The following is a 24059-nucleotide window of genomic DNA, read 5'->3' on the forward strand; positions in this document are numbered from 1 at the left end:
AAATAATTAATTAATTTAACAAAAACAAAAAATTGACAAAAATATAAAAATAAAACCAATTATAGAGATAAATATTTATAAATATTATATATATATATATATAAATGTTTGGTACCAATTTTTTTTTTTTTTCTTACATTTTTTGTCAATCAACCCACCACTTTACCATCGACATCAATTGGCTTGACCCCATTATGGTTGACGTTACGGAACATTTTGACCCCGTTATCACCATCGACAAAGTTACACCATCTAGCGGTTTTCCACAAGGCAACCCACATGTTTTCATTGCTGAACATGTAGTGTTTACCCATGGCCTTCTTGATGGCTTCGGTGGCGTCTCTGGCATTGTAGAATGGGATTCTGCTACAGTAGTGATGGGCCACGTGGGTCTCGATGATATCGTGGAACAAGTATGGCCCAATGAATGGGAATTCACGGTCGATGGTGGCGGCGGCGCCTCTGGCGAAATTCCAAACGCTGGCGTCGTAATGTGGCATCATTGGATCGGAGTGTTGCAAGAAAGTGATGAAGACAAGCCAATGGTTGACCCCCAAGTATGGGAGGAACCAATTGATCAAGACGTTCCAGCCACCGTAGTTGATGTACCAGAAATAAAGCACGACGAGCTGGGTCAAGATCCCAAGATCCGAGAGAATGATGTAGTAGTAATCTTTAGCGTCAAAGATCGGGGCAGTAGGGTTGAAATGGTTCACGGCCCAGTGGTTATCCCAACCTTCGTAAGTTTGACCAGTGACGTTGGTTAAAAGGTACACGATCCAACCCCCCATTTGTTGCTTGATGAGGTCACAAAGACTGGTGATTGGGGAGTCCTCGGTGATTTCCGCTAATGATTTGGCCCCGTTTCTTTCCAAGAATTGTTCTTTGGTTGGTGGGACAAACACCATGTCTCTGGTCAAATGACCGGTGGCCTTATGATGCTTACTATGGGTGAATTTCCAAGAGAAAAATGGCACGAGCCAGAACGAGTGAAGCACCCAACCAACGAGATGGTCAAGCCATTCGTAGTCAGAGAATGCACGATGACCACATTCGTGGGCAAGCACCCAAAGACCAGTACCTTGAAGACCTTGGAAGATGGTATAAGCAGCCCATAACCCACCTCTGATCCATTGGTTGTCGATTAATGGGATATAGTTGTTGGCGAGGTATCCTGCAGTGACCATGGCGATGATGTCTCTAGCGACGTACGAGAGCCCCTTGATGGCGCTTCTCTGGTAGCAGTGTTTTGGGATTGCCCCAAGAATGTCCCCGATGGAGTAGTCTGGGGCCTCGAATTCGTTCCCGTAAGTGTCGATGGCCGTCAATTTTTCAGACTTGGAAAGGGTAGCGATGTTGTCGGTTTGCTTGATGGTGGTGGACCTCATGTTGGAGGAGGCAGCACCCTCATCGTGGTTCTTTGAGCTAGTAACTGTGACTGCAGACATTCTATAGGATGTATCTTGGGAGGGGGAAAGGGAATACAGATCAACCAGATGATCTGATATAATATACAATATATATATTATATAATATATATATATATATATATTCAAGATATAGAAGAAAAGAGAATAGAAAAAAAAAAAAGAAAAAAGAGAAAAAAGAAAAAAAAAAAAAAAAATTGAAAAATGGCCCAATTTCCTTGGATCATCACTTTGTCACTATGGGGGAGGGAGGGAGGTAATCGATAGATACGGTGATTGGAGGATCCTCCCTGTTGTTTTTTCTTACAGAAAACGTTTTGCTGAACAATAGACTCAGTGGTGTTGATTGTAGGTGGTGTACTACGTACTATACAGATTGAAAAAGTAAAAAAAAAAGAACTGTAAGAACTCCGGGGAGGGGGAGTCATAATGGGTAATATATAATATATGGTATCTATCTATCTATTATACGGTGATATAATCATAGCAGTACAGTAGGTACATACACACATACATACATAAATACGGGATGGATGGCCACAGTGGGTCCACCACCACTTGTTGTTTTGTGTTGTTTGTTGGGTTTCCTTTCAGTTGGGGCGGCGTCGCATTTTTGTTGACCTGTGCACCCGCGGCGCTGGCTCCCTCTTGCGATAAGCGATTACCTAAGCGTGCGGTCTCTCTCTCTCTTTGACAGTTGTGTGCTGACAGTCGTGTGCTGACTGATTGGTCGTCGATGATGCTCGATGCCTGGGGTCATAACTGTTATTCAGCTCAGCTCGTACAGTTAGTTAGGAAGTATAATCCCTTGCCTATATATAACAATCTCACTTTCTTTTTGCCCAAATGGCTCGGTATTTGACACAAACCTCATTCGGTGGTGAAATAACTCAACTCAATCAATCAAAAGAACGAACGAACGAACGAGTATCATCAGAACTGAACTCCCTCCGAATAGTAAGCCTGTTTTATGACACTTGAGTGGTGGGAGTGGGGAGGACACGTAAAAAAAAAAAAATTACTCTCCCAGGAAATACCAAACGCCAATCATAAATGAGTGGACCCTTAAAAGTTTAGGACAAGTCACTTTTCCTTTTCCTTTTCCATTTGCCTTTTTTTTTTTTTTTTGTCTCCTTAGCTGTTCATCTTATTACAACTTTGATTATCATGTATCCATAATGATATGAAGAAATGCATCTTTCAACTCCCGTTTCCGTTCAAATGGTTCTGTATTGGACGCTTAACACTGTAGTATGTAATTTATATAATCAATACCGGCATAATCAGAGAGAGAGAGAGAGAGAGAGAGAGAGAGAGAGAGAGAGAGAGAGAGCAATCTTTAGTATTGCTTTTCCTTTTAAATAAAAGAAAAGACTGGACTGTGTGCTCTGTGTTCCATCTATAGGCATCTATGGATGTTTTGGATGGAAAGAATGGTCCAGGGGTTGGATAATAATGTTGTCACTTCTTTTTTTGTTTTTTGAATGACAATATTTGGTGGGATCTTTACTTAATAGTGTTCGTTTGTTTGTTTTTTTTAGATATCTACTTTATGAAGAAGTCAATAACGGATCAGGAATTCTTGAAGATATGTTGGAAATGGTGTGGTGATGATCTATCTATTTCTTATTGTTCATGTTAGGAATTCTCGCTTTGTTACAACATTCGGAGGCCATTTCTTCTACAGTTCTTAATAGGGATACCATATCCACAAAGATTTTTTTTTTTCTTTTTCGTCTTTCTGTAATTATACTTCTCTTCTATTTCTTATGGTATTTCCCCCTTTTTCTGGTGTTGTCGATTTAAATCATTCGATGTGCTCAAATGTCTATTTATGCAAAAGCAAGCGCATATCATGCGAGCTAAAATAAAAATAAAAATAAAAATAAAAATAAAAATAAAAATAAAAATAAAAATAAAAATAAAAACCGGGTCTTTTCATGGCATGGCATGTTTCGCTCCCTCCCGATTTTTTTTCCTTCAAAGTTCGATATATTAATAAATATATAATTATATATATCTATGTAAAATCTTATAAGCTAATGCTCATTATATATGTTAGGGAAAACCATATCATATGGTGAAAAACCCTTTAGTGATAATTATTAGTATTTAAATAAAATGTTTTTTTGTTATTGTTTTTGTTAATTTTTTTTTTCTTTTTTGTTTTGATCGACTATTCAGCTCCCAGTAGTAATGATATAAATCAAGTTATTAATTGATGTGTTCCAATCAATTTGGTTATGATATCTTAGGCGTGAGAGTTTGCGTTGATAGCATAGATAGCGGTCGATCTTTTTAATTGTTGATTCTGAATGATTGGGAGCGATTAAGTTAATCCATGCCAATGGAATTGGGATTTTCAATCTTGACTATAACTCGGTTGATAATGGGCATTGAATTAGGAAATGGGTCATTTTGATCTTGACTTGGAGTTCTGGTGATTCATGTTGTTGGTCTTGAGAGACGGTTTCGAGCCCGCAATAGTGACATTTTCTATGTTGGTAAAAAAGTTGTTCAGCACCTAAGTGGAATGAATATGTGTATGTTTTCAAAGTATCCAGGGCTATTATGTTGGTATTTGTTGATTCTCTTCCAGAAAGAGTTTTGTTTCACCCAAGTTGGCACACACAATTACTCAATCCTGAAAGTTGAAAATGAGTTTTCTAAGGATTCTCAGCTTAACAACATAAAGAGTGTGGCCTAAGAATTCTACTTTGTGTGTAAAAATATTATTTACATATCATATACTGAAACAGGCCTGACTAGAGAGAAATCTTCAGTACAAATTGGGTCATTAGCAAAAAACACACACACACTCAGAAAAGACTGGACTATTTTCTATGTTCTGAATGTATCAAGTTAGAAAGAAATAGACCAGGGGTTGGATAATTTTGTCACTTCTTTTTTTTTTGAATGACAATATTTGGTGGGATCTTTTCTTAATAGTGTTTGTTTGTTTGTTTGTTTGTTTTTTTAGATATCTACTTTATGAAGAAGTCAATGATACCACAAGATAGTTAGGTACTACTTCTGGTTGAAAAGTTCTTACCATTGCCATATAATTGCAAGTTAGGCGATAAATGGGGGTCTAATGGACTGAGAACTCTTGGAGATGTAAGGAAAATGCTACAGTTGAAACGTCTAATGGAGTGAGAACTCTTGGAGATATATGTATGGAAAATTAATTCGTTGAAATTCAAATACATGGTTGAAACGTCTAATGAGAGATGTCTGGTCATGGTCACTGACTCTGTAAGCTCTCTCTTGTTCTGTCTAAAATTCAGGCTACGGTCCCTAAAAAAGAAAATCTGTAATGATGTATCAACCCTCAAATGGTTTACACACTATTGATATATATATATATATATATATATATATATATATATCTACTCAACCGCTCTTTTTTGGACCACCATAGGACATTATATTAGTCTGCCCGATGAAGAGGAGTTCTCGTTGATTTAAGATACCATATGAGATTTATTTCTGTACATAATCAGGGCTCTTCTATAATATCTAAACATAATCTAAACATAGAGAGATCTCAATGATTCTAAATCTATCTCGTTGAGGACAGAAAAAAAAAAAGTATACTCTATCAGCATAGAATTGACCTCCCCCAAAATGGTAAGGATATGATATTAACCTCGAACTACAATCAATAATGAATCTACAGAATCGCCCAAAAAAAAAACAGCCTTGACAAGCGATGATGATATTAATAATAATACCTCAATTCCACTAATATACGAAATACAGTTCATTGACAAAAAATAAGGTTGGATAATCTGGATAGCATTTTGAGATTCTAAAGCTTTGAAATTTTTTTTTTCGATTGGAGGACAAATCTATCCAATTGATTTAAGTTTGTCAAGTTATTTGGCCCCCTCGATTTTTTCAATCCTACACAGTCAGTCTCATCGACAAATCGTACAATTGTACAACTTGACCAAACTTTTCAAGTTCCTTCAATATTTTTTTTTTTAATACGATTTTCAGAGAGGTCCAATTGTGTCAAATTTACCAATTTCTCAAGCCCCTCAATTTTGAGAATCTCATTTTCAACAAGCTTTAACCACTTCAAGTTGGTCAAACTTTCCAAGTTTTTTATATATTGAACCATTATCATTGAAGCTGGGAATAATAAATACCGCATGGAAGAATCATCGCATGTGAACGTCTTGTGAATCCAGTAAGACGGTAAAAGTGGACGAACAGAACATTGATTATATTTCCTTTCCTTGGCAATAAAGGCTCTCAAGGTTGAGAATTATCACGAAGACCTCCCATATAATTATAAATAATATAATATAATCATTATTGTGATAGCAGGCGCCTAAAACTTTACTAATTTATTACTATTATTATTATTATTATTATTATTATTATTATTATTATTATTATTATTATTATTATTATTATTATTATTATTATTATTATTATTATTATTATTATTATTATTATTATTATTATTATTATTATTATTATTATTATCATTATTATTATTATTATTATCGGTTTTAAGGAAATCTCCAGATCTTTTCGTTCTCTCTAATGTTTATTACTGAATCTATTACGATTATGCTATATTTTTTTTTTTCTACTTCACTTTCCCCTTCATTAGTCCAATGGTCTCGTCATTATCATGTCTGATATTACATTTGACTCTCCCTCTATTAGAGAATCATCTTCTCGTGCTGATTGTATCTATCTATCTTTCCCTCTCTCCCTCCATGGTAATCATTGAGTGTATGGATATTGTAAAAGTTAATGTAAATAAATAAGGTATAGCTGTATATGGAGAGAAAACAACCATCCATCATCACAAACTGTATCAACATAATTGTGGTTGAGAAATCAGCCTCACATATAATAATAACATCGATGGATGGATGGATGGATATATGTTGTGTTTCATCTCTCCAAAAAAAAAACCGTACCATATTCAAAAACTATTATATTTATATATATATATATATAAATATATTTTTTTTATAAAGAGCCAATTATATATATAGAAAAACTTAATGTAATAAAATCCCTTTCCCCAAAATTAAAAAGTAAAAAAAAAAAATGAAACAAAAAAAAATGATGAAAAAGAAAAAAAAAGAAGGTGTTTGTTTGAAAAAAATAAATAAATAATAAAATAATAATAATAATAAAAAAATAAAGAGTATACAAAAAAGACTGGGACACTTCTTACTTCTTTCAGTCAGTCTGCTGGGAATAGGATAAAGGGATTTTGAATATATCACTGCAATTGCAACGGGTTGAAGCAGTATCATAATATAATTATCATAGTATAGTCATCATAATATAATTATCACAATATAATTATAATAATCATTATAATATAATTATAATAATCAATAAAAGAAAGATATGATCAAAAAAAAAAACTTAGGGATCATCTATCTCAACAAAACAACAAGTCTCAACAAAATAGGAGCCGTGGAAGTATGATGGGACGATAACATGATCTCAAATAGTAACAACCAATAATTAAAGTATCAAAGGCAAAAAACAATACCTAAGGCACTTTCAATGATACGTAACCTAACCCGAAGCACAAAACAAATGAAACATTCGTGTAAGACCCAATAATAATGATAATAATCCATAAAGCAAATTGTCTTCAAAAATAAAAAACAAAAAAGGAAAAAAACAAATACAAAAACAAAAAAAAACAAAAAAGGAAGAGGAAAAAGGGGAAAATAAAACAAGGTATAAGCATGGGGTAAAAGTCATCTGCGGTGTCAATTACCATGCATGATATCTTCCTCTTTAAATATGTCATCACAGGATTCTTCCAATTTGATTCCTTGAGTCCCAGAGTTTAAGCATTTCATTATCGCTAATAATCTTTGCGAGTTGGTGCCTCTATTATTATTATTATTATTATTATTATTATTATTATTATTATTCTTATTAATGCGAGCAGTTGGTTTAGTGATTTTCCCTTGATTGATTGTTCTGGAAACATTTCTCTTGATACCACCATCGTTCATGACTTTGGGAATGATGATAGATAAATCCAACAGTTCCAAATTAAGTTTGCCTTGTCTAAAAGTTTTCTTATCGATGATAAATTTGTCAATACTATAACAATCTTCACATTGAAAGTTGACAATTTTGGAGATGGAATCTGCGGCGGAGTACACAAACAATTGATAGTTCTTCATGTTTGACGAGACTTTGGAGTTGCCATTATTGATTAATTTGACTTTATAATCTTGGAAGGTGAAGCCAAGCATGTTGTAAAGCTCGGAGACGGAACAAGATGATGATTCAACTTTGTTAGAAGAGTGGCTAGAAATCAATTTGTGGAATTTGGTGGCGGTTTCCAAAAGTGAACAGTTCATGGTTTTGGATATTTTAAGTTGGAAGCTCCCAGGAGAGTTAATGACGTTGAACTTGGCGATGGGGGCGAACCTGTTGATGTTGGACATGATGTATTGTAGTTTTGCTTCTCTGGACAATTGTTGGTGTTGCTGGTGTTGCTGCTGGTTATCATTGGAACAATCGGATGAGCCACCATCATGAATGATGGGTTCGATGGTGGTGGCACCACCACCGGCAGACCAAGTGTCGAAAAATTCTGAGTGCGGCTCGTCATTGATTCTGTCGCTATTAGGCAAAAGAACAGAAACCATAATGGCGATGATTTAAGAAAAAAAAATGAATCAAGTTTGATTAGGATCTAAGCAAACTCTTTAAATATATAGTAAGATGATAATGATGATGATGATGAATAATAAAGATGATATTATTATTATTCTTCTTCTTCTTCGTCGTCGTAGTCTATATGTTGATAGGAAATGAATAACCTAGTAAGAATATCTGGCGGAATACATTAATGAAAAAGGGGTTATTGTGGTATTAAATATGTGGTTAGTTAGATGGCGGTTGTTGTTGCTATAGGTTCTATTGTTTCTTTAAGGTAATGAAATAATAGAGGCAAGTTTTATGATGATGGTTTGATTTGTATTGTATTGTACTGTATTGGTGGTTTTTTGTAATTAGTGGGCGGTAGTGTGATTAGATTAGATGATTTGCGGCGGGACGGGATTTTTATATATAAATGACAAACGGGAAAAAAGATGAAGTAATCTTCCTCGACTGGGGCAAACAAGAGGGAAAAAAAAAAGATTTGTAATCTTTTGCTGGGCGGCGGCGGCGGCGGCCAGGGCACATATTTTTTCTTCTTTTTCTTTTCTTTCTTTGTTGTCACGTGCTGATTACTTTCCACGTGGAAGTTGGTGGCGTTAACAGCATTGTTGTTTTTGTTATTATTATTATTATTATTATTATTACGTTATACTACCGTTATTATATCACATTTGTTGTGTTTATGTTATCATTATCATGTCAGCCCACTCTTCTTTTTGGTGTTGTACAGTGGCACCTCTGACTCTGTAGTCTGTCTGTAGTCTGCTCCACATACGTACATACATCACCCACCCACCATCGTATGAGTAATAGCCCCTCTACTGACACAAAACGTCATCATCGCCACCACCAGTAATAATAATAATAATAAATAATAATAATAATAATAATAATAATAATAATAATAATAATAATAATAATAATAATAATAATAATAATAATAATAATAATAATAATAATAATAATAATAATAATAATAATAATAATAATAATAACAACAATAATAATAATAACCCAATCAACAATCATCGCTTACTAAGTAGAAGTGTCATCATATCATACCATACATTCAAAACACCATCATTTCATAAGTGTGACCCAGCTGGTCCAATTTTGTGGGTCTTCCCGTAGAGTCATCATCTTTGTCCTCGATCATAGGTCATCCATTCTCTTTAGTTTCCTGTTCCACAATCATTATTAATAATAGCCATCTCGAAGATTCCATGTCATGCATAGTAGCTCCACATGTATTCTATTCTATTGTCTTCTTCTTCTTCTTCTTCTTCTACCAACCACACGCTCATAGCAGGTTTTATCTATGATATATCATCATATATACTGACCATTGCAAAAACATTCGGTAAATAGGAAAACCACCTTTTTATTGTTTTTAAGAGATACTTATATTATATGCTACGCATTTTACGACCTCATCCATCCATCCAAAGCTCTCAAGACCAATCAGCTCAACTTTCAACGGCAACCTGATTGATTGAATTTTATCATAACCTCGAGCGGTGTAAAAGAAAGAAAGGAAGAAATAAATAAATAAATAAATAAATAAATAAATAAAAATAAAATATCAAGGAAGAGAGCCAACCAAATTTCATCTCGCGATGAAATTATCCAACCCCTGGACTTTTTCTTTCCATCTTGTTATAGATGGAACACAGAATATAAGTTAGTCTTTTCTTGCTTGCTTGATAAAAAAAAAAAAAAAAGACAATTGACACCAAGGGGTTTCCCCCTGATTGTACCCACTTATCATTAATATAGAGGATAAGACGTGAAATGTTGATTTAATCACCAAAAGGTACCATAAGAAAACCAAAACACGGTCGCAATAGGAAAACTAATACCAAAAGGGAATGTCAAGCATTGTTCACGCCTCCAAATGTTATATTATATTAATATATATATATATATATACTACTGTGTAATGCGCCATCTACATAGACGACATCTTAATCTTCTCACAAACAGAGACAGAGCATTAACGCCAAACATATCGACCTGGTTATCAATATTAAGATCAAGGTGGACTTACCAAGTTGTCTATCTGTTTATTTCTTGCAAACTCTCTCCCTTTTTGGTTTCCGGGTTACCTACACACGTGAAATGGTGTAAGGGTGTTATGTAAGGATGTAAGGCGATCCCAACAGTTGGTTTTGGGTCCTTGCTGCAACTGCACCCTGATAAGGCCTTTTGAATTTAAGATGGGAATTTTCCTCTTGAAAATGGAATGGAATGGTGGGGGAAGGTGGTTACCGAATGAACCGTGTTTTTGTAGTTTTCCTTTCTTTCAAATTCACCACCCACTTTTTCTTTAGGACAGATTGGTCTTCATGTGGTGGTGGTGATACTCGTGGTATTATTGTTGAAGGAAGGAAGGAAGGAAGGGAAGTAAGTTGACATTGGTCAATATTATGGACTATATTGTATTATTTCCAATTAACTCTATATATATTATAATATATATGGAGTTGATTGGAAACCTCCCCATCCAAGATCAGTAAGTAACGCATGCACCAAAGGTATAAGGGAAAAAATAAATGCCTTTTAGAATAAAGAAGACCTCTGTAAACTTTAATGGACAATCAATATCTTTTGGGAAATGAATTCAGAATATCCAAGAAGAAGAAAGAAGAAAGAAGAAAGAAGAAAGAAAAAGAAAAAGAAAAACCATATTGAAAATCGTCAGTTAGATGTCTATAGAGAAATTAGAAAAAAAAAAAAAAGACCAAATATTCCCAATGTTGACTTCCACAAGACACAGTTTACTACTATATGGTGTGTGCTTCCATTATAACCTGTAGATCCATCTATTCTTTTATTTATTTTGGGAGGCGATAATAATAGTTATGATAGATAATAATAGTGATGATAGATAATAATAATAATATTAATCGTAATAGCGTGTAGTAACATATTATCCATGGAAATGAAGCAGAATACCATAACATACCATATTTATTTTCGAAATCAAACACAAACAGAAATTAAATTTACCAGAACGTTCTTTTAAAAAGGAGAGGGGGGCAAAAAATTAATAAATAAATAAATAAATAAATAAATAAATAAATAAATAAATAAATAAATAAATAAATAAATAAATAAATAAATAAATAAATAAATAAATAAATAAATAAATAAATAAATAAATAAATAAATAAATAAATAAATAAATAAATAAATAAATAAATAAATAAATAAATAAATGAATGAATGAATGAATAATAACCAAAAGATCACAATAATAAAACAGAATACTATAGCATAGATAAAACCATGATAATTACGTGGCTGTACACGCTATAATATGAGAATGAAGAAGAAGAAGAAGAAGAAAAAGAAGAAGAAGACCAAAAAATAGTAAAACAAGTAATTAGAAAATAAATTGAGGTCGTTGGGTAAATTAAAATTAAAATTAAAATAAAGATTAAAGCAGAGAAGAAAATGAAGAAGAAGAAAAAGAAAAAGAAGAAGAAAAAGAAGAAGAAAAAGAAGAAGAAAAAGAAGAAAAAGTTTAGCAAAATAAAAATGTAAAGCCATATACCGAACAATGTTTCTGATTGAAATGTCTTTTTAATTCTCTTTTTGATATGAAATGCCACTACTAACATGAATTGGAATCAACCCATATTCATCTAAAATGCATTAAGGAAACTGAAATATATATATATATATATATATCTCATGGGTAGTAAGTGGGTTTACTATACAACATAAGTTATACCTGGCATGACGATTGTAAACCCACATCCTAAACCCATCTCCTTCTCAACCACCAATAACTGTTCCAATACTCTTCTTCTTGGATCTTTGCCAGTATTTGTTTCCTTGACATGACTAATAAGCACTTTCAATCCCTCAAGAGGTTTGCGAGATTCACAAGAATTAGCATCCAACGAGACTTTTTGAGTGGTGCAAAACGATTTGGAAGTTTTGATGATTTCCGACTTTGAAGGTTTAGAATATTGGCAATCACCACAATGGTTTGTCAAAGAAGCCCCCGGCAGCTGTGATGCCGAAGAGCCTGACAACTCCAATGATTTGGTGACATAGTTGGCCAAACACCCCAATTCATTACCCAAATGCTGCGGGGTCATATGTCCGAACAACGGAGTGTTTGCATCGACGTTTTCCATAGAACATTCCACAACAATTGTCTTCAATCTTCCTTGAGCAATAAGTGGGGCCACAGATTGCCAAATGGCTTTATTATTTCCCGAAGATTCAAGATCGCCAAACACAAGAATATATTGATCCAACCAATGTGACTTGATGAGATATGATGTGGAATAATAAGGAGTGTCGCAGCCTTGCAAATGGGCACCGTCCAGGACAATCCCATGGTAGGTGGTGAATGGTAAAACTGAAAAGTTTTGGTTGAGTTGGGTGACTGGGGTGGTAGAAAGATGATTTATTGGAACCGTGGCATGGTGGAGTTCTGGAGTCACCAAGAATTTCCCAGGATATGAGTCCACATTATCATCATGATGATGATGACAATGATGATTATTATTATTGGTGGTGGTGGTTTGTGGTGGTTTTTCTGGAAGAAGACCGTGCGAGTCTTCAATAATGGTTATTTCTGAACCATTGACATCATCTTCACCATTTGACCCATGAATATTTCGATAATAATAATTATGTTTTGAGTCGACAACCCGCGAGTCTTTCTCCATTTGGAAATTAGGTAAAGTGATGAATTTCAAAAACCCTCCATTGGTACTGCACGCCAAGTTCGGCCAGACAATCCCATTGAAAACATGTTTCTTTAACGCATCGATTGTGAATTTCGAGCCGTATACTTTTCGAGGACCACTAGCACAATCAAATCCTGGAGAGTTTAGCACAAGTGCCGATATATGGTCCAAATGCGGGTGGGTTATGAGATAATGAGGGATCAATGATTGTAGTTCCAGGGCAAGTTGGTAAGACGATTTTTTTAAAACCGAGCAATCAAGGTTGAATAAAGTGATCGGACAACAACTGTACTGAGAAAACCCTAGAGAGTCGGGGTACGATCGTAGAGGGGGTAAATAAGAGTAAGATTTTTCAATCATTGTTTGGATGTCTTTGGAAAGATGACGGTTATTGTACTTGTCATTTTTGGCAATGGAATCTGCTGATGCCAGGGTATTTGGATTTATAGATTTGGAAAAGTTTCTGAACATGCATTTGAATCCTATTGACGATTTATACTGACTTCTGTGACTTTGCAGTGTAGATGGTTGTGATGATGGTGATGGTGCTGCTGGCGATGTTTCGCAAGGCTTATCAAAGACCCAACGGTTTTCTTGGAGAATGATTTCATTGATTTTCGATAATCCACATCCTGCATCGACACAAATGATTTGGTCGTCCAATTTCTTGGAGATGATTTGTTCCAACGGGTATTCGTCGGTCTTGATCATATAGGCGCAGGTTTTACCATCGATGGGGCCCCCAGAGCTTCCTAGAACAGTTAAATGGAAACATCCTGAAGACAGAGTATTGGAAGAAGTGGAGAAAAACTGGTTGGGTGAAGGGGATGAGAATATTGACGAAACTGTTGGCGATGAGGTCAAAGATGGAGGTGTCTTAGATGACATGAACATTGTATGAGTGACATACGGGACGACACTACTACGATGGCTGTGGTGATAGGATTTTTTTTGGAAGATGATGGTGAAGAGAAAATAGGATAGTGATATATGCTGTGAGATATCAACAAAAATGGAAGAGAAATGATCGTGATTTATTATTATTATTAATATTATTATAGTGATGATTAGTACCCAATTTTCTTTTTTTTTCCATTTCTGCACAATGTGTGAAATGAAATTTGGAGGCAGGTTGGGCCAACTACTACTGTCAAGCGAGAGTCTGTAACACGACCATTTTATCGGGAGAGGGAGGGGTTTGTACTACTGAAGTGGTAGTTATGATGATATACTATACTATACCTATACCCAGAGGAAGTCAGCGAATTGTAATGGGAAATGGTCGCCTACAAAAAATCCTCACACTGACTGAATTGAACTTCGAAGGATCTCCGTGTGTTCAGATCCAAAAGTGACAAAAGATAAGTTATCATCAGTTATTTATTATCGGCTAAATTAATATTAATGACAACCAGCAGAGATTTTCTCTCCGTTTCTGGGTGTTCGTTCTGATACAATTAATTGGACGGCAATTAATGTAATTACCATAAAACAATTAAATAATAATAATAATTATAATAATAATAACCACCAGAGACATACATATAGAGACACCACCCCCCTTCTGAAAAGAGATAGATCGACAAGATCGACGGTCAGGGTCTTGCTTAGTACATTAAATTAGGGTCTTTCTAGAAGGTGCTCTTACATGGGACTAGCCGTACAATTATGCTTTTGCAAAATAGGGCTTATTAGTTATCATATTTTGGTTCAAGAAAAGTGCTCCTTTCCAAACATGAACATAAAGTTATCATGATATAGAAGTATATACCTACAATTAACGTTGATTGCCATGTATATATATATATATATAAATATACATTACAATATTTAATTTAACACAATATATTGAAAATTATAATAATAATAATAATATCCATCAAATGAAAATTATAATAATAATAATAATATCCATCAAATGAAAATTATAATAATAATAATAATATCCATCAAATGAAAATTAAAATTAATAAATCAAATGCCCGCCAAAAACGAGATCACCCCAGCACAATTCTTCACCAATTCATCAATACGATTGGTGCTTTCTTTGTTGACATTCCCCCATTCTTGCAAAGCCGCTTCCAATTCTTCGTCTCCATTGGTCAATCTCTCTTGAATTATATCTCCATGGGTACGCAACAACACGTTCATGATTGCTTCGAGCAAATCCCAATTCTTATTACTGCTAACCCCCACGGTAACAACCTTGACGAATCTCGTCAACTCATCGCCACCAAGCATGTCAAGCGATCTAATTTCGAGATCAACCGACGATGGAGAAAGTGACACGAGGTACTTAAGAAACTCTTCATTGGCTTCGTCATTCCCTTCTCCTGTGGCCTTAACGAGCTTGGTAAACTTATTTTCAAATTCCACCGCTCCACCATTGGCGATTCTTGTCAACACTGCCGCATCTTCAAGATCAGCATTATTATTATTATTATCTTCTTCTTGTTCTTCCAAGTCCTTGTTGACATTACCCAATTTATCGGCATTAATGGTGACTTCAGTCCCTTCATCTTTTTTGGCGTCCCCAAAAGTTTGCAAGAAAAATGGCGCCAATTCTGGTTTCTTTGGAGCTTCCAAAGGCTTATTGCGCTTCTTAATGGTGTCCAAATGAACAATAGTGCTGTACTTGTTTCTTGAACCAAGCGATAAAGTGATCAAGTCATCACCAATTTGCTCGACGCTAGCAAAATTCTTGATAGTATCACTGCCATGGATGATTTCTCCATCATCTTCCAACGCCCCATCGAGCAACCCGGCACCACCTTCACCAGCAGCATTAGGCATTTTACCAATTCTTCCAAATTCCGCTTCGGTGATTTGTTTAGTGGCCACCGATTTGAATTGGGCTTTGTTGGTCCACAAAGAAATCCCATTACCAGTGACGTGGACCGTGGCCAAAAAGTTTCCGGTTGGGGAGAATTTCAACCCGGTAACGATATTATCAACGAAAAACCCATCGATACATCCTCCGGTAGGCAAATCCCAAGTTCTAACCGTACCATCAAGAGATGAACTGACAATCCATCTACCATCAGGAGAGAAATCGATCCCGGTGATTCGGTTGCTGTGGCCCATCAACTGTCTAACAATCTTTCTGGTCACCACATCAACAACAATGATACTCAAATCATCAAGCACCACCGCCGCCAAATCAGAACCTTGGTGGTATTTCAAAATCGTGGCTGGGGATTCCAAATCAAGTTTCCCCAAAAGTTTACTACCGTTGAAATCATAAAATCCCATCATTCCATCATGGCCGACAGAAACCATTTTTTTGTTCATGTTATCCATGGCTAAGCCGGCAACTTTACCATCATGGAACCGGATTTGTTTTCTAGCCACCCCACTTTGCAAGTTATAAATGCCAATTCCCCCACCGTTGGACCCAACAAGGGCAAAGTTACCACAAGCAGAAACGCACACCGCAGAAACCCCGGTGGAATCAATGGTTGGCAACAAATGACGGCCCAATCTTTTATGTTGGGAGTTCCAAGTACGGGCAAATGGTTCATCTTGATGCCCAGTAATAATGTCTTCCCATCCAAGGTATGGGGCTTGGGAAATTGCAAGGCTGGTCATTTCTGGGATCTTATCTTTACCGGCGCTGGCCCCACTGGCACTACTGGAACTCATACCTTTGGTGGCTCCAGATTTTGGAGGTCTTTGGGAGATTTCTTGCGCTTGAGAGTCTTTTCTCAATGAAAAACTCCAGAATGTACGGTCTTCGGCCGCCGATAACATGAAATGATCTTCTTCATCCAAGAAATCAATGACACGAGGTGGTCCACTATGACCACCTCTGGAACGTAAATGACGAGGTGGAGGAACCACAATTCTCTTGTCGTTACCGCTGTTCATTGGGGGATCGAAAACCCATTCTCTCAATTGATTGTCATTCCCGGAACTGATGAACACCGCTTGACCGTTCAAAAACTCCAATTTGGATAATCCATGACGATGAACGTTTGGTAATCTATGGAGTCTGGTGTTATTGTTCAAATCCCAAAATACCGCATCACCACTTCTTAACCCAATCGCCGTGTGGGCCATACCGTCGGTTCTAAAAGAGATACTAGAAACCGCCGATCCACTGCCTGCGATAGTGTTGGTCGAGGCAATATCTAACACTTTAATGATTTTATCGGTTCTAAGATTCAATAATACCACTTTACCTAAAGAGGTACCGAGTGCCAAACAATCAAGTACTGGAGCAAGGGTTGCGGTAGAAATTGCACCAAACGCGGCTTGTGAGAAATCATGGCGGGAACGGTGGATCAATTTGAGGGAACGGATGTTGAAAATCATGATATGTGATGGAGTGGTGATCACAATCTTGTTGAGATAAGTTGCTGGATGAAGAACGTTGGTGATTTGCCCGTACGAATCATTGACTTTAATATGAGCGTAAAATTTAGTTGGAAGCAGTTGCTTCTTAACGTCTTCTGAGTTTTCTTCAGCAGGCTTTTTGAAGATGTAAGCGTAGTTATTATCACAGACCCCGATTAAATAGTCTCCGAATACGCAAATTTTCACCACCTTGTTGTTTTTGATCCCCGATGGAGGAAGACATTTGACTGATTCTAATAACTTGCCTCGTTTATAGATCCCGATGGTGTTACCGTACGCAGCGTAAACGTATTGGAACTTGGCTTCCAAGCAAGTGATATCACTGGAAGTCTGGGAAGACACAAAAAGCAAGTGTAAAGTGGCGGCATCATAAATTTGGAAGCATCTTCCAACTGAGGTAGCAATATAGTATGTTCCACCAAGGGTCCCCACGGTGAACGGGGTCAGGGTGGTGATGTTCCCAAGGGCTCTGAAAGGAGAGAATACTTTTGATCCATAGTTAGAGGAGCCAGGAGAGGTCTTTCTCTTCTTGACAATAGAGACCATGATGATTGGTTTTATATTCTTTTGGGATGATGATGATGATAATATTTTTTTTTTTTTTTTTTCTTAGTGAAAACGTTCAATCGAAAATTTTATTATTGATTTTCTTTGGAAAGAGTTTTTGTTTGTTTGTTTGTTTTCAGAACAACTGGTTGAATAACAATAATTGGAATAACCCAAATAACCCAGAGAAAACCACCAAAAGAATAAACGTTGTCGTCGTTTGATCAAAGAGGAGGAGTTGGGAAAAGATGAAATTTTTCACAAGAAGAAAAAAAAAATGTGCACCAACTGGGCGGAACTTATTATTATTTAGTGGGATTACCCATTTTTGAGATATGAGAAGATTCATTTTAAAATGCGGACCTTTTGGTTCTGTATCTGTTTATTGGGTATTATTGTATTACCTTAAGAAATTGTTGCTGGCCTGTCAAACAAACTTGGCCTTCCTTCCTTCCTTCCTTCCTTCGCAGTTTCTTCAACTTTGCAATTTCAACTCAATAATAATTAGGCAAGTCTCTAGCATGATTTATCCTGGTTGATGAGGGGTGAACATTTCATGGATTTAGATCGAAGATGAAAGCTTTGCTGCTATTTGATAACAATATATCGACATGACTCTGGATCATTGCCGTGTATTTGCTGATTTATCCTTGGCTACACGTGATAGAAGAAGAAGAGGCAGAACAAAACAATATTATCTAAATTGTCACCCATTCTTTCAGTATATTGTTGCTCCCTCTATCAATTAGGGTATTTCTTAACAAGTTTTGGATCGATCGCCAAACCACTACAAAAAATAAATTATATTACTGACTCGTGTGTTTATCCCTCATATTTTGGAAAGAAAAAAAAAAAAGCCATGTCTAAACCTGTCATCGCAATCATTGGAATCAATGGTAATCTCGGCTCCCCAGTCATTAAACAATTGACCTCGCCACAATTCAAAGATAATTTCAGCTTGCCAATTAAAGCTATCACCAGAGACGCTTCCAAAAAACTTACCGATGAACTAATTGAGTACATTGAAATCAACGAGTTGAACGTTGAAAAATACGTCCAAGCGTTGACCGGGGTCGACGTTGTCATTAGTTTGGTGGGTCCTCGACAAATCTTAGATACTCTTGCTGAGGCATTGAAAATTGCCAAACCGAAATTATATATCCCATCGCAATTCGGGACGTTGATTGCTGATGGAGAGAAAGTGATTTCTGGAGTGGTTGGTTATAAAGACAAACACAGTCAAAGGGTAAGGGACGAAGCAGGGGTGAAAACCGTGGATATCAGCACTTCGTTATTTTGCGTTCCTGGACTGTTCTTGTATGAACTTGTGGGTTGTGCTGGGTATGATCGGGACACTAATCAAATCACTTACATTGGGGATGAGAATACCAAATTCGGTACCAGTTCGTTAATCGATATCGCCAAAGTCATTGCCATTCTTGTTTCTAAAAGTAATTATCAGGATATTCCAAATAACGTCAATATTTATTCCGATATCACATCCCAAAGGGAAATCGTTGATCATTACGTGGGAACCCATCCTGATATTCAGCCAGTTAAACAATTGCCAAATATCCCATTGGACGAGGCAATTGTCCAAGTGAAAAAAGCCCTTGCCAATGGGTTTTCCATGAAGCCATTCATGAAATATTTACAAGTGTTGAGTGCGGCTGGAGAAGGTAAAGGGTTGGCATTTATTGACAATAATCATAGAGAGTATGTTAATCCGGGAGAATCTATTTTCACATGGACCAAGTATCCATGAATCGCTACTTGAACAAGGGGTTATATATACTGTTATTACTGGTTATTCATCCACACAAATCGATAGATACAGATAAAAATGGATAAAATATTCTATAAATTGTGTAGGCTACTGGCTATTGTATATGAATGTTCCGCAGTGATGGTACGTATTTGATATACCAAAACTGCGGATTTTTAGACTGGGATAAACAACCGTTGGAGCGGTATACACTGTATTATACCGGTATATTCTATATAATTATGGGATACTCAGAGAGCTTTTAATGTTACATGAGCTTTTAATGTTACATCTTATGTATATTGTTAGTTAGTAATAATAATCGTTTCATTTGATACTGTGTAGCACCATTTCACCGGACAATTTCAACACATTTGGAAGCAACTAGCACATCGTCTCTAACATCTTGCTACACTAATTTTATCCCATCCTCTAATCAACAGAAAAAACAAGGACCGAGCAATTTGAAGATCTTCTTCTTCTTCTTTTCCTCGCCCTTCTTCTGTCATAATATTAATAATAATTATAGTGCATCTCGTCTACATATCATCAGATGTCATTCATTCACTGGTGGAAATCTATCGGGATGCCTCCCTCTAAAAACAACAAGATTACCCGGCCAAATGGTTTCACCACATTTTATCCAACCCAGTGTTTACCCCAATATCGCTGTGATGGCACGCCCTTGTTATCTGTTTACGGCCACCCAAAATGTTCAGTAACGACAAGAGAAATTCTCGGTCATTCTCCAACTCCGTGACATTGTCGTTGGACAGCCTGGCCACCGCCATGGCGTTGTCGCCCTGGGGTCGAGATGTCGCGCTTGCTGGGCGTCGTGGATTATACATTATCGATCTCGATAACCCATTCTCCCCGCCTCGATGGGTCAGACACTTAACTTCTTGGGAAGTCCCCGATGTTCAATGGTCGCCCCATCCTCAGCGACCTTATTGGGTGGTTTCTACTTCGAATCAAAAGGGGATCATTTGGAACTTGTCGCGGTCGTCAGCTTCGGCGCATGAACATATTTTACACGGCCATGAACGTGCCATTACCGATATCAATTTCCATAATGTCCATCCAGAAATCATTGCCACCACCTCGGTGGACTCCCATTGCTTGGTATGGGACGTTCGAGCTAATCCAAAACGCCCGGTACATGTGGTATGTGATTGGGATAGTGGGGCATCGCAAATAAAGTGGAATTTCAAAAACGATTATGTATTTGCCAGTGCCCATGGAGAACGAATAAATATTTGGGATACCAGAAATGGCAACACTCCATTGTGTCGAATAACCGCCCACGATGGGAAGATCAACGGATTGAATTTCAGCCGGACTAAAGAAACAGAGCTTTTAAGTTGCTCGAATGACACCACGGTGAAAAGTTGGGATTATGGTAGTGGCGAGTTGCAGAAGAATTTCGTGATCAATGCCAATTTCCCAGTAATGAAGGCCCGGTATTTGCAGTTTAGCGATTCTTTGGCGATCATGCCATTACGAGGCGGAGATAATGCGTTAAAAATTGTCGAGACTCCCAAAAACAACTCGATAGTGGATTTGAACCCTATTCAAGAATTCAAAGCCCATCAGAAACCAATAACAGAATTCTTGTGGTGTAAAAGAGCGTCAAAAAATGAGAATATGAATAATGAATTCCAATTGATCACTTGGGGCTCCGATAAAGAATTGAAGGTGTGGAAAACCGAGGAAAGTTGTTATCAACGACTACATTATAATTATAAAGGACCAATGTCCCCTAATGATATAAGTTTGAGAAAACTGTTAAATCGTTTCAACTATGTCACGTATCGTGATGAGCCGCAATCAACTTACACTTCAAATTACGGGAAAATCTCTAACATTTTGACTTCCGATGTCAATTGGCTAACCAGTGAGATTGAAAATTATGGGCACTTGAAATGGATTACCAACGTCAAGACCGAAGGAGAGAGTAATCCTCAAGATCCTTATAATTTGGGTAAGGAATTAGGGTTGACTAATATTAAAGCCCTTGAAGAATTCCAGAATATTAGATTTGAAAATATCAATATCGGGGAAGGTAAATTAACATTATCATTATATTCTTCGATATTGACCTCTTTAGAAGATGCGATTATTTGTTCAGATAAGGACAAGCCGAAAATGAAAGAATCAGGGTCAAATGATAATAATGGCGCGGGAGGATCTACTAACGCCAACGACAATAATGGTGAAATAAGTAGTAGGCCATCAACTCACGATGATAAATCAAAGAATAATAATGCTGAAGGTGATAAAGATAATAATCGAGCCAAAATGGAAGGACAATCAGATAGCTCAAAGAAATCGGAAACTCAAAGTGTCGAGCCGGAAATTCATCCGCTGCTGATTTTCCTTCGGATAAAGATCAATTTTCCAAGGAATTATCCTTTCAAATCGCATCCCCATTTTTTCATTGAATCGAATCATGATACCAGTAGGAGAGATCGTGACAAGATCAAAATTTTGTTAGAATACGTGGCCCGAAAATGTTGTGAAGTTGATCGATTTTGTCTTGATATTCTTTGCGAAATATTGCTGGGCAGAACCGTCCACTTGGACCAGTTATTAAAAATCACTAGTGGAACAAGCACTGGTGATGTATCTGAAAATTCTGAAGTAGAATATGAAGAAGACGAAATAAAGCAGCGTCAAGGAGACGAATATCCAACTTCTGATGGTGATCATTATGGAGTAACCGGGTCAGGAAAATCTATTGCTGCCGAAGTCGAAGAAGAAGAAGAAAAAGATGTTATTGACGATAATGGCTATAATGGTGGTGACGACGATGATGATGATGGTGACGACGACGATGATGATGACGATGATGACGATGATGATGACGATGATGACGATGATGATGACGATGATGACATGGAAAATCTTTTTGGGAAAAGGGAAGAGGAGCCTGATTACAATGATGAAGGTTCAAATATCTATGATTTCCCCCAAACAGGATCGATCTACGAGGAAGAAGCGGTGATTTATTTTGGCGGTTCACAAGGGGAATTCAAAACCAGAAAAGCTTATAATATTCCTTGCGATATCAGTTGTGGGGCAAGTTGGGCACCAAATGGGCAACTCATTGTGTTTGCATCGCCAAAAACCAAAAAGCGTGCCAACAAAGTTCACTACGGTTCGGATCCGCTTCTAAGCAAGCAAACTCAAAATTATAGACTTATTTATTCCAAGAAATCAGGAGTGAACGCATTCACCCCTAATTTCTTCAGTGCCAATCAACCAGAAGAAGAAGAGAATGAAGAAGAAGAAGAAGAGCACGACGATTTTGATGAAAATGGGGAAATGGATGACGATTATGAAAAACGGGAATTCTATAACGATTATGACTCGATATCTGAGGGATCTCAAGAACGTTTCACAGACCATTATGGTGGGTACGGGAGTTCAAAAATGACCCGTTCAAGGGAAGACAATGGTTCACAATCTCAACGGATTTTCAATGTTGTTGCGTGCCTTGACTTTTCATTAATTTTACCTTCCAAATTTGACTTGGCTCAGAATTACCAAATCAGTGGCGGTCGACACGCCAAGGCTTATGACATTGCTGCTCATAACGCGGAAGTATCCAGTGATTTGTTACTTCAAAGCTTGCTATTGACAGAAGAGCTCTTGGAGATCACCAATGTATGGAATCTTGTTAAAGTTATCGTATTGAATAGCGAGCTTGCAGAAGACGTGGTGGATGTGAGATTAAACCAAGTGCTAGGGAACAATTTCAAGCAACCTTATGTTTATGATGCTGATTCGGGGTTAGGCCCCCGATCATTTGAAACCCATGGTTTTGTGAAGGAAATAATTGAATATTTTGAAACCAGGCACGATATTCAAATGCTAGCGATGTTGTCGTGTTTATTATTTGAAAACGGGAAATTTACCACCGCCGCCGAAGCCGCCACCGCCACTTCTAAGAAGAATGTGAGTAGCCCTTACGAAAATTCGTACCAAAAATCCCACGAGACCACCACCATTGTTGATGGCGCGATCTTTGAAAGTGATTATGTATTATTCAATGGTCCCGACATGCAAATTGACTTTGTTGGTGATCCTTTCTCAAATAACGAAGACACTTATGGTCCTGGTGGGTTGTTCGATCAAGCATTATTGAATCGTCTTAGAAAATACCGGGATATTTACAGCGATATGTTATTGGCATGGGGGTTACCGTTGAAGCGGGTGGAGATGTTGAAATATAATTATAAAAATGTCCCTGATCAGCCAGTATCGGAGATTGCCAGGGAATTATTCAAAGGACCAGCCACTTATAGATTATTGGAGGTGGGATTCGTGGAAGAAACTTCTAAGCCGTTGGTTTGTGATTTCTGTGACGTTCCAATCAAACACCGGGCAATCCAAATCTGTCATAATTGTCATCATGTATTGCACACTGCGTGTTCCAAAATATGGTTTACAGATATTCAAGGCACCAAGGATGGGTATGAAGGACAAGAAGAAGTATGTCCTACTGGTTGTGGTTGTAAATGTTTGAGACATCTTTGATTGGTTGTTGTTGTTGTTTGTTTGTTTTTTCTTTCCATCTTCTTT

The 24059-nt window shown here is 36.9% G+C and overlaps 7 protein-coding genes across 7 annotated transcripts; 2 read left to right on the top strand and 5 right to left on the bottom strand. All coding sequences in view use genetic code 12, as the record gives it.

The window, feature by feature from the left end:
- Positions 1–149: 149 nt before the first annotated feature.
- Positions 150–1448, bottom strand: DASC09_009400 (uncharacterized protein; the record flags this gene model as incomplete). The annotated part of the gene is made up of 1 exon (XM_064994543.1): positions 150–1448. One exon carries the CDS (start codon positions 1446–1448, stop codon positions 150–152), a length of 1299 nt encoding a protein of 432 aa, XP_064850615.1.
- A 2999-nt stretch (positions 1449–4447) lies between these two features.
- DASC09_009410 (uncharacterized protein) lies at positions 4448–4636 on the bottom strand (the record flags this gene model as incomplete). The annotated part of the gene is made up of 1 exon (XM_064994544.1): positions 4448–4636. The coding sequence occupies one exon, from the start codon at positions 4634–4636 to the stop codon at positions 4448–4450; it is 189 nt and encodes a 62-aa protein (XP_064850616.1).
- Positions 4637–7186: 2550 nt separating this feature from the next.
- On the bottom strand, positions 7187–8083 carry DASC09_009420 (uncharacterized protein; the record flags this gene model as incomplete). The annotated part of the gene is made up of 1 exon (XM_064994545.1): positions 7187–8083. One exon carries the CDS (start codon positions 8081–8083, stop codon positions 7187–7189), a length of 897 nt encoding a protein of 298 aa, XP_064850617.1.
- Positions 8084–11815: 3732 nt separating this feature from the next.
- Positions 11816–13702, bottom strand: PDE1 (3',5'-cyclic-nucleotide phosphodiesterase PDE1; the record flags this gene model as incomplete). Its single annotated transcript, XM_064994546.1, has 1 exon — positions 11816–13702. One exon carries the CDS (start codon positions 13700–13702, stop codon positions 11816–11818), a length of 1887 nt encoding a protein of 628 aa, XP_064850618.1.
- Positions 13703–14782: 1080 nt separating this feature from the next.
- Positions 14783–17710, bottom strand: UTP21 (rRNA-processing protein UTP21; the record flags this gene model as incomplete). The annotated part of the gene is made up of 1 exon (XM_064994547.1): positions 14783–17710. One exon carries the CDS (start codon positions 17708–17710, stop codon positions 14783–14785), a length of 2928 nt encoding a protein of 975 aa, XP_064850619.1.
- An 859-nt stretch (positions 17711–18569) lies between these two features.
- DASC09_009450 (uncharacterized protein) lies at positions 18570–19475 on the top strand (the record flags this gene model as incomplete). Its single annotated transcript, XM_064994548.1, has 1 exon — positions 18570–19475. One exon carries the CDS (start codon positions 18570–18572, stop codon positions 19473–19475), a length of 906 nt encoding a protein of 301 aa, XP_064850620.1.
- A 711-nt stretch (positions 19476–20186) lies between these two features.
- On the top strand, positions 20187–24014 carry MTC5 (Mtc5p; the record flags this gene model as incomplete). The annotated part of the gene is made up of 1 exon (XM_064994549.1): positions 20187–24014. The coding sequence occupies one exon, from the start codon at positions 20187–20189 to the stop codon at positions 24012–24014; it is 3828 nt and encodes a 1275-aa protein (XP_064850621.1).
- Between the last annotated feature and the right edge of the window lie 45 nt (positions 24015–24059).

This window comes from Saccharomycopsis crataegensis (genome assembly GCF_037102585.1).
Source record: "Saccharomycopsis crataegensis DNA, jcf7180000000073, whole genome shotgun sequence".
NCBI lineage: Eukaryota > Fungi > Ascomycota > Saccharomycetes > Ascoideales > Saccharomycopsidaceae > Saccharomycopsis > Saccharomycopsis crataegensis.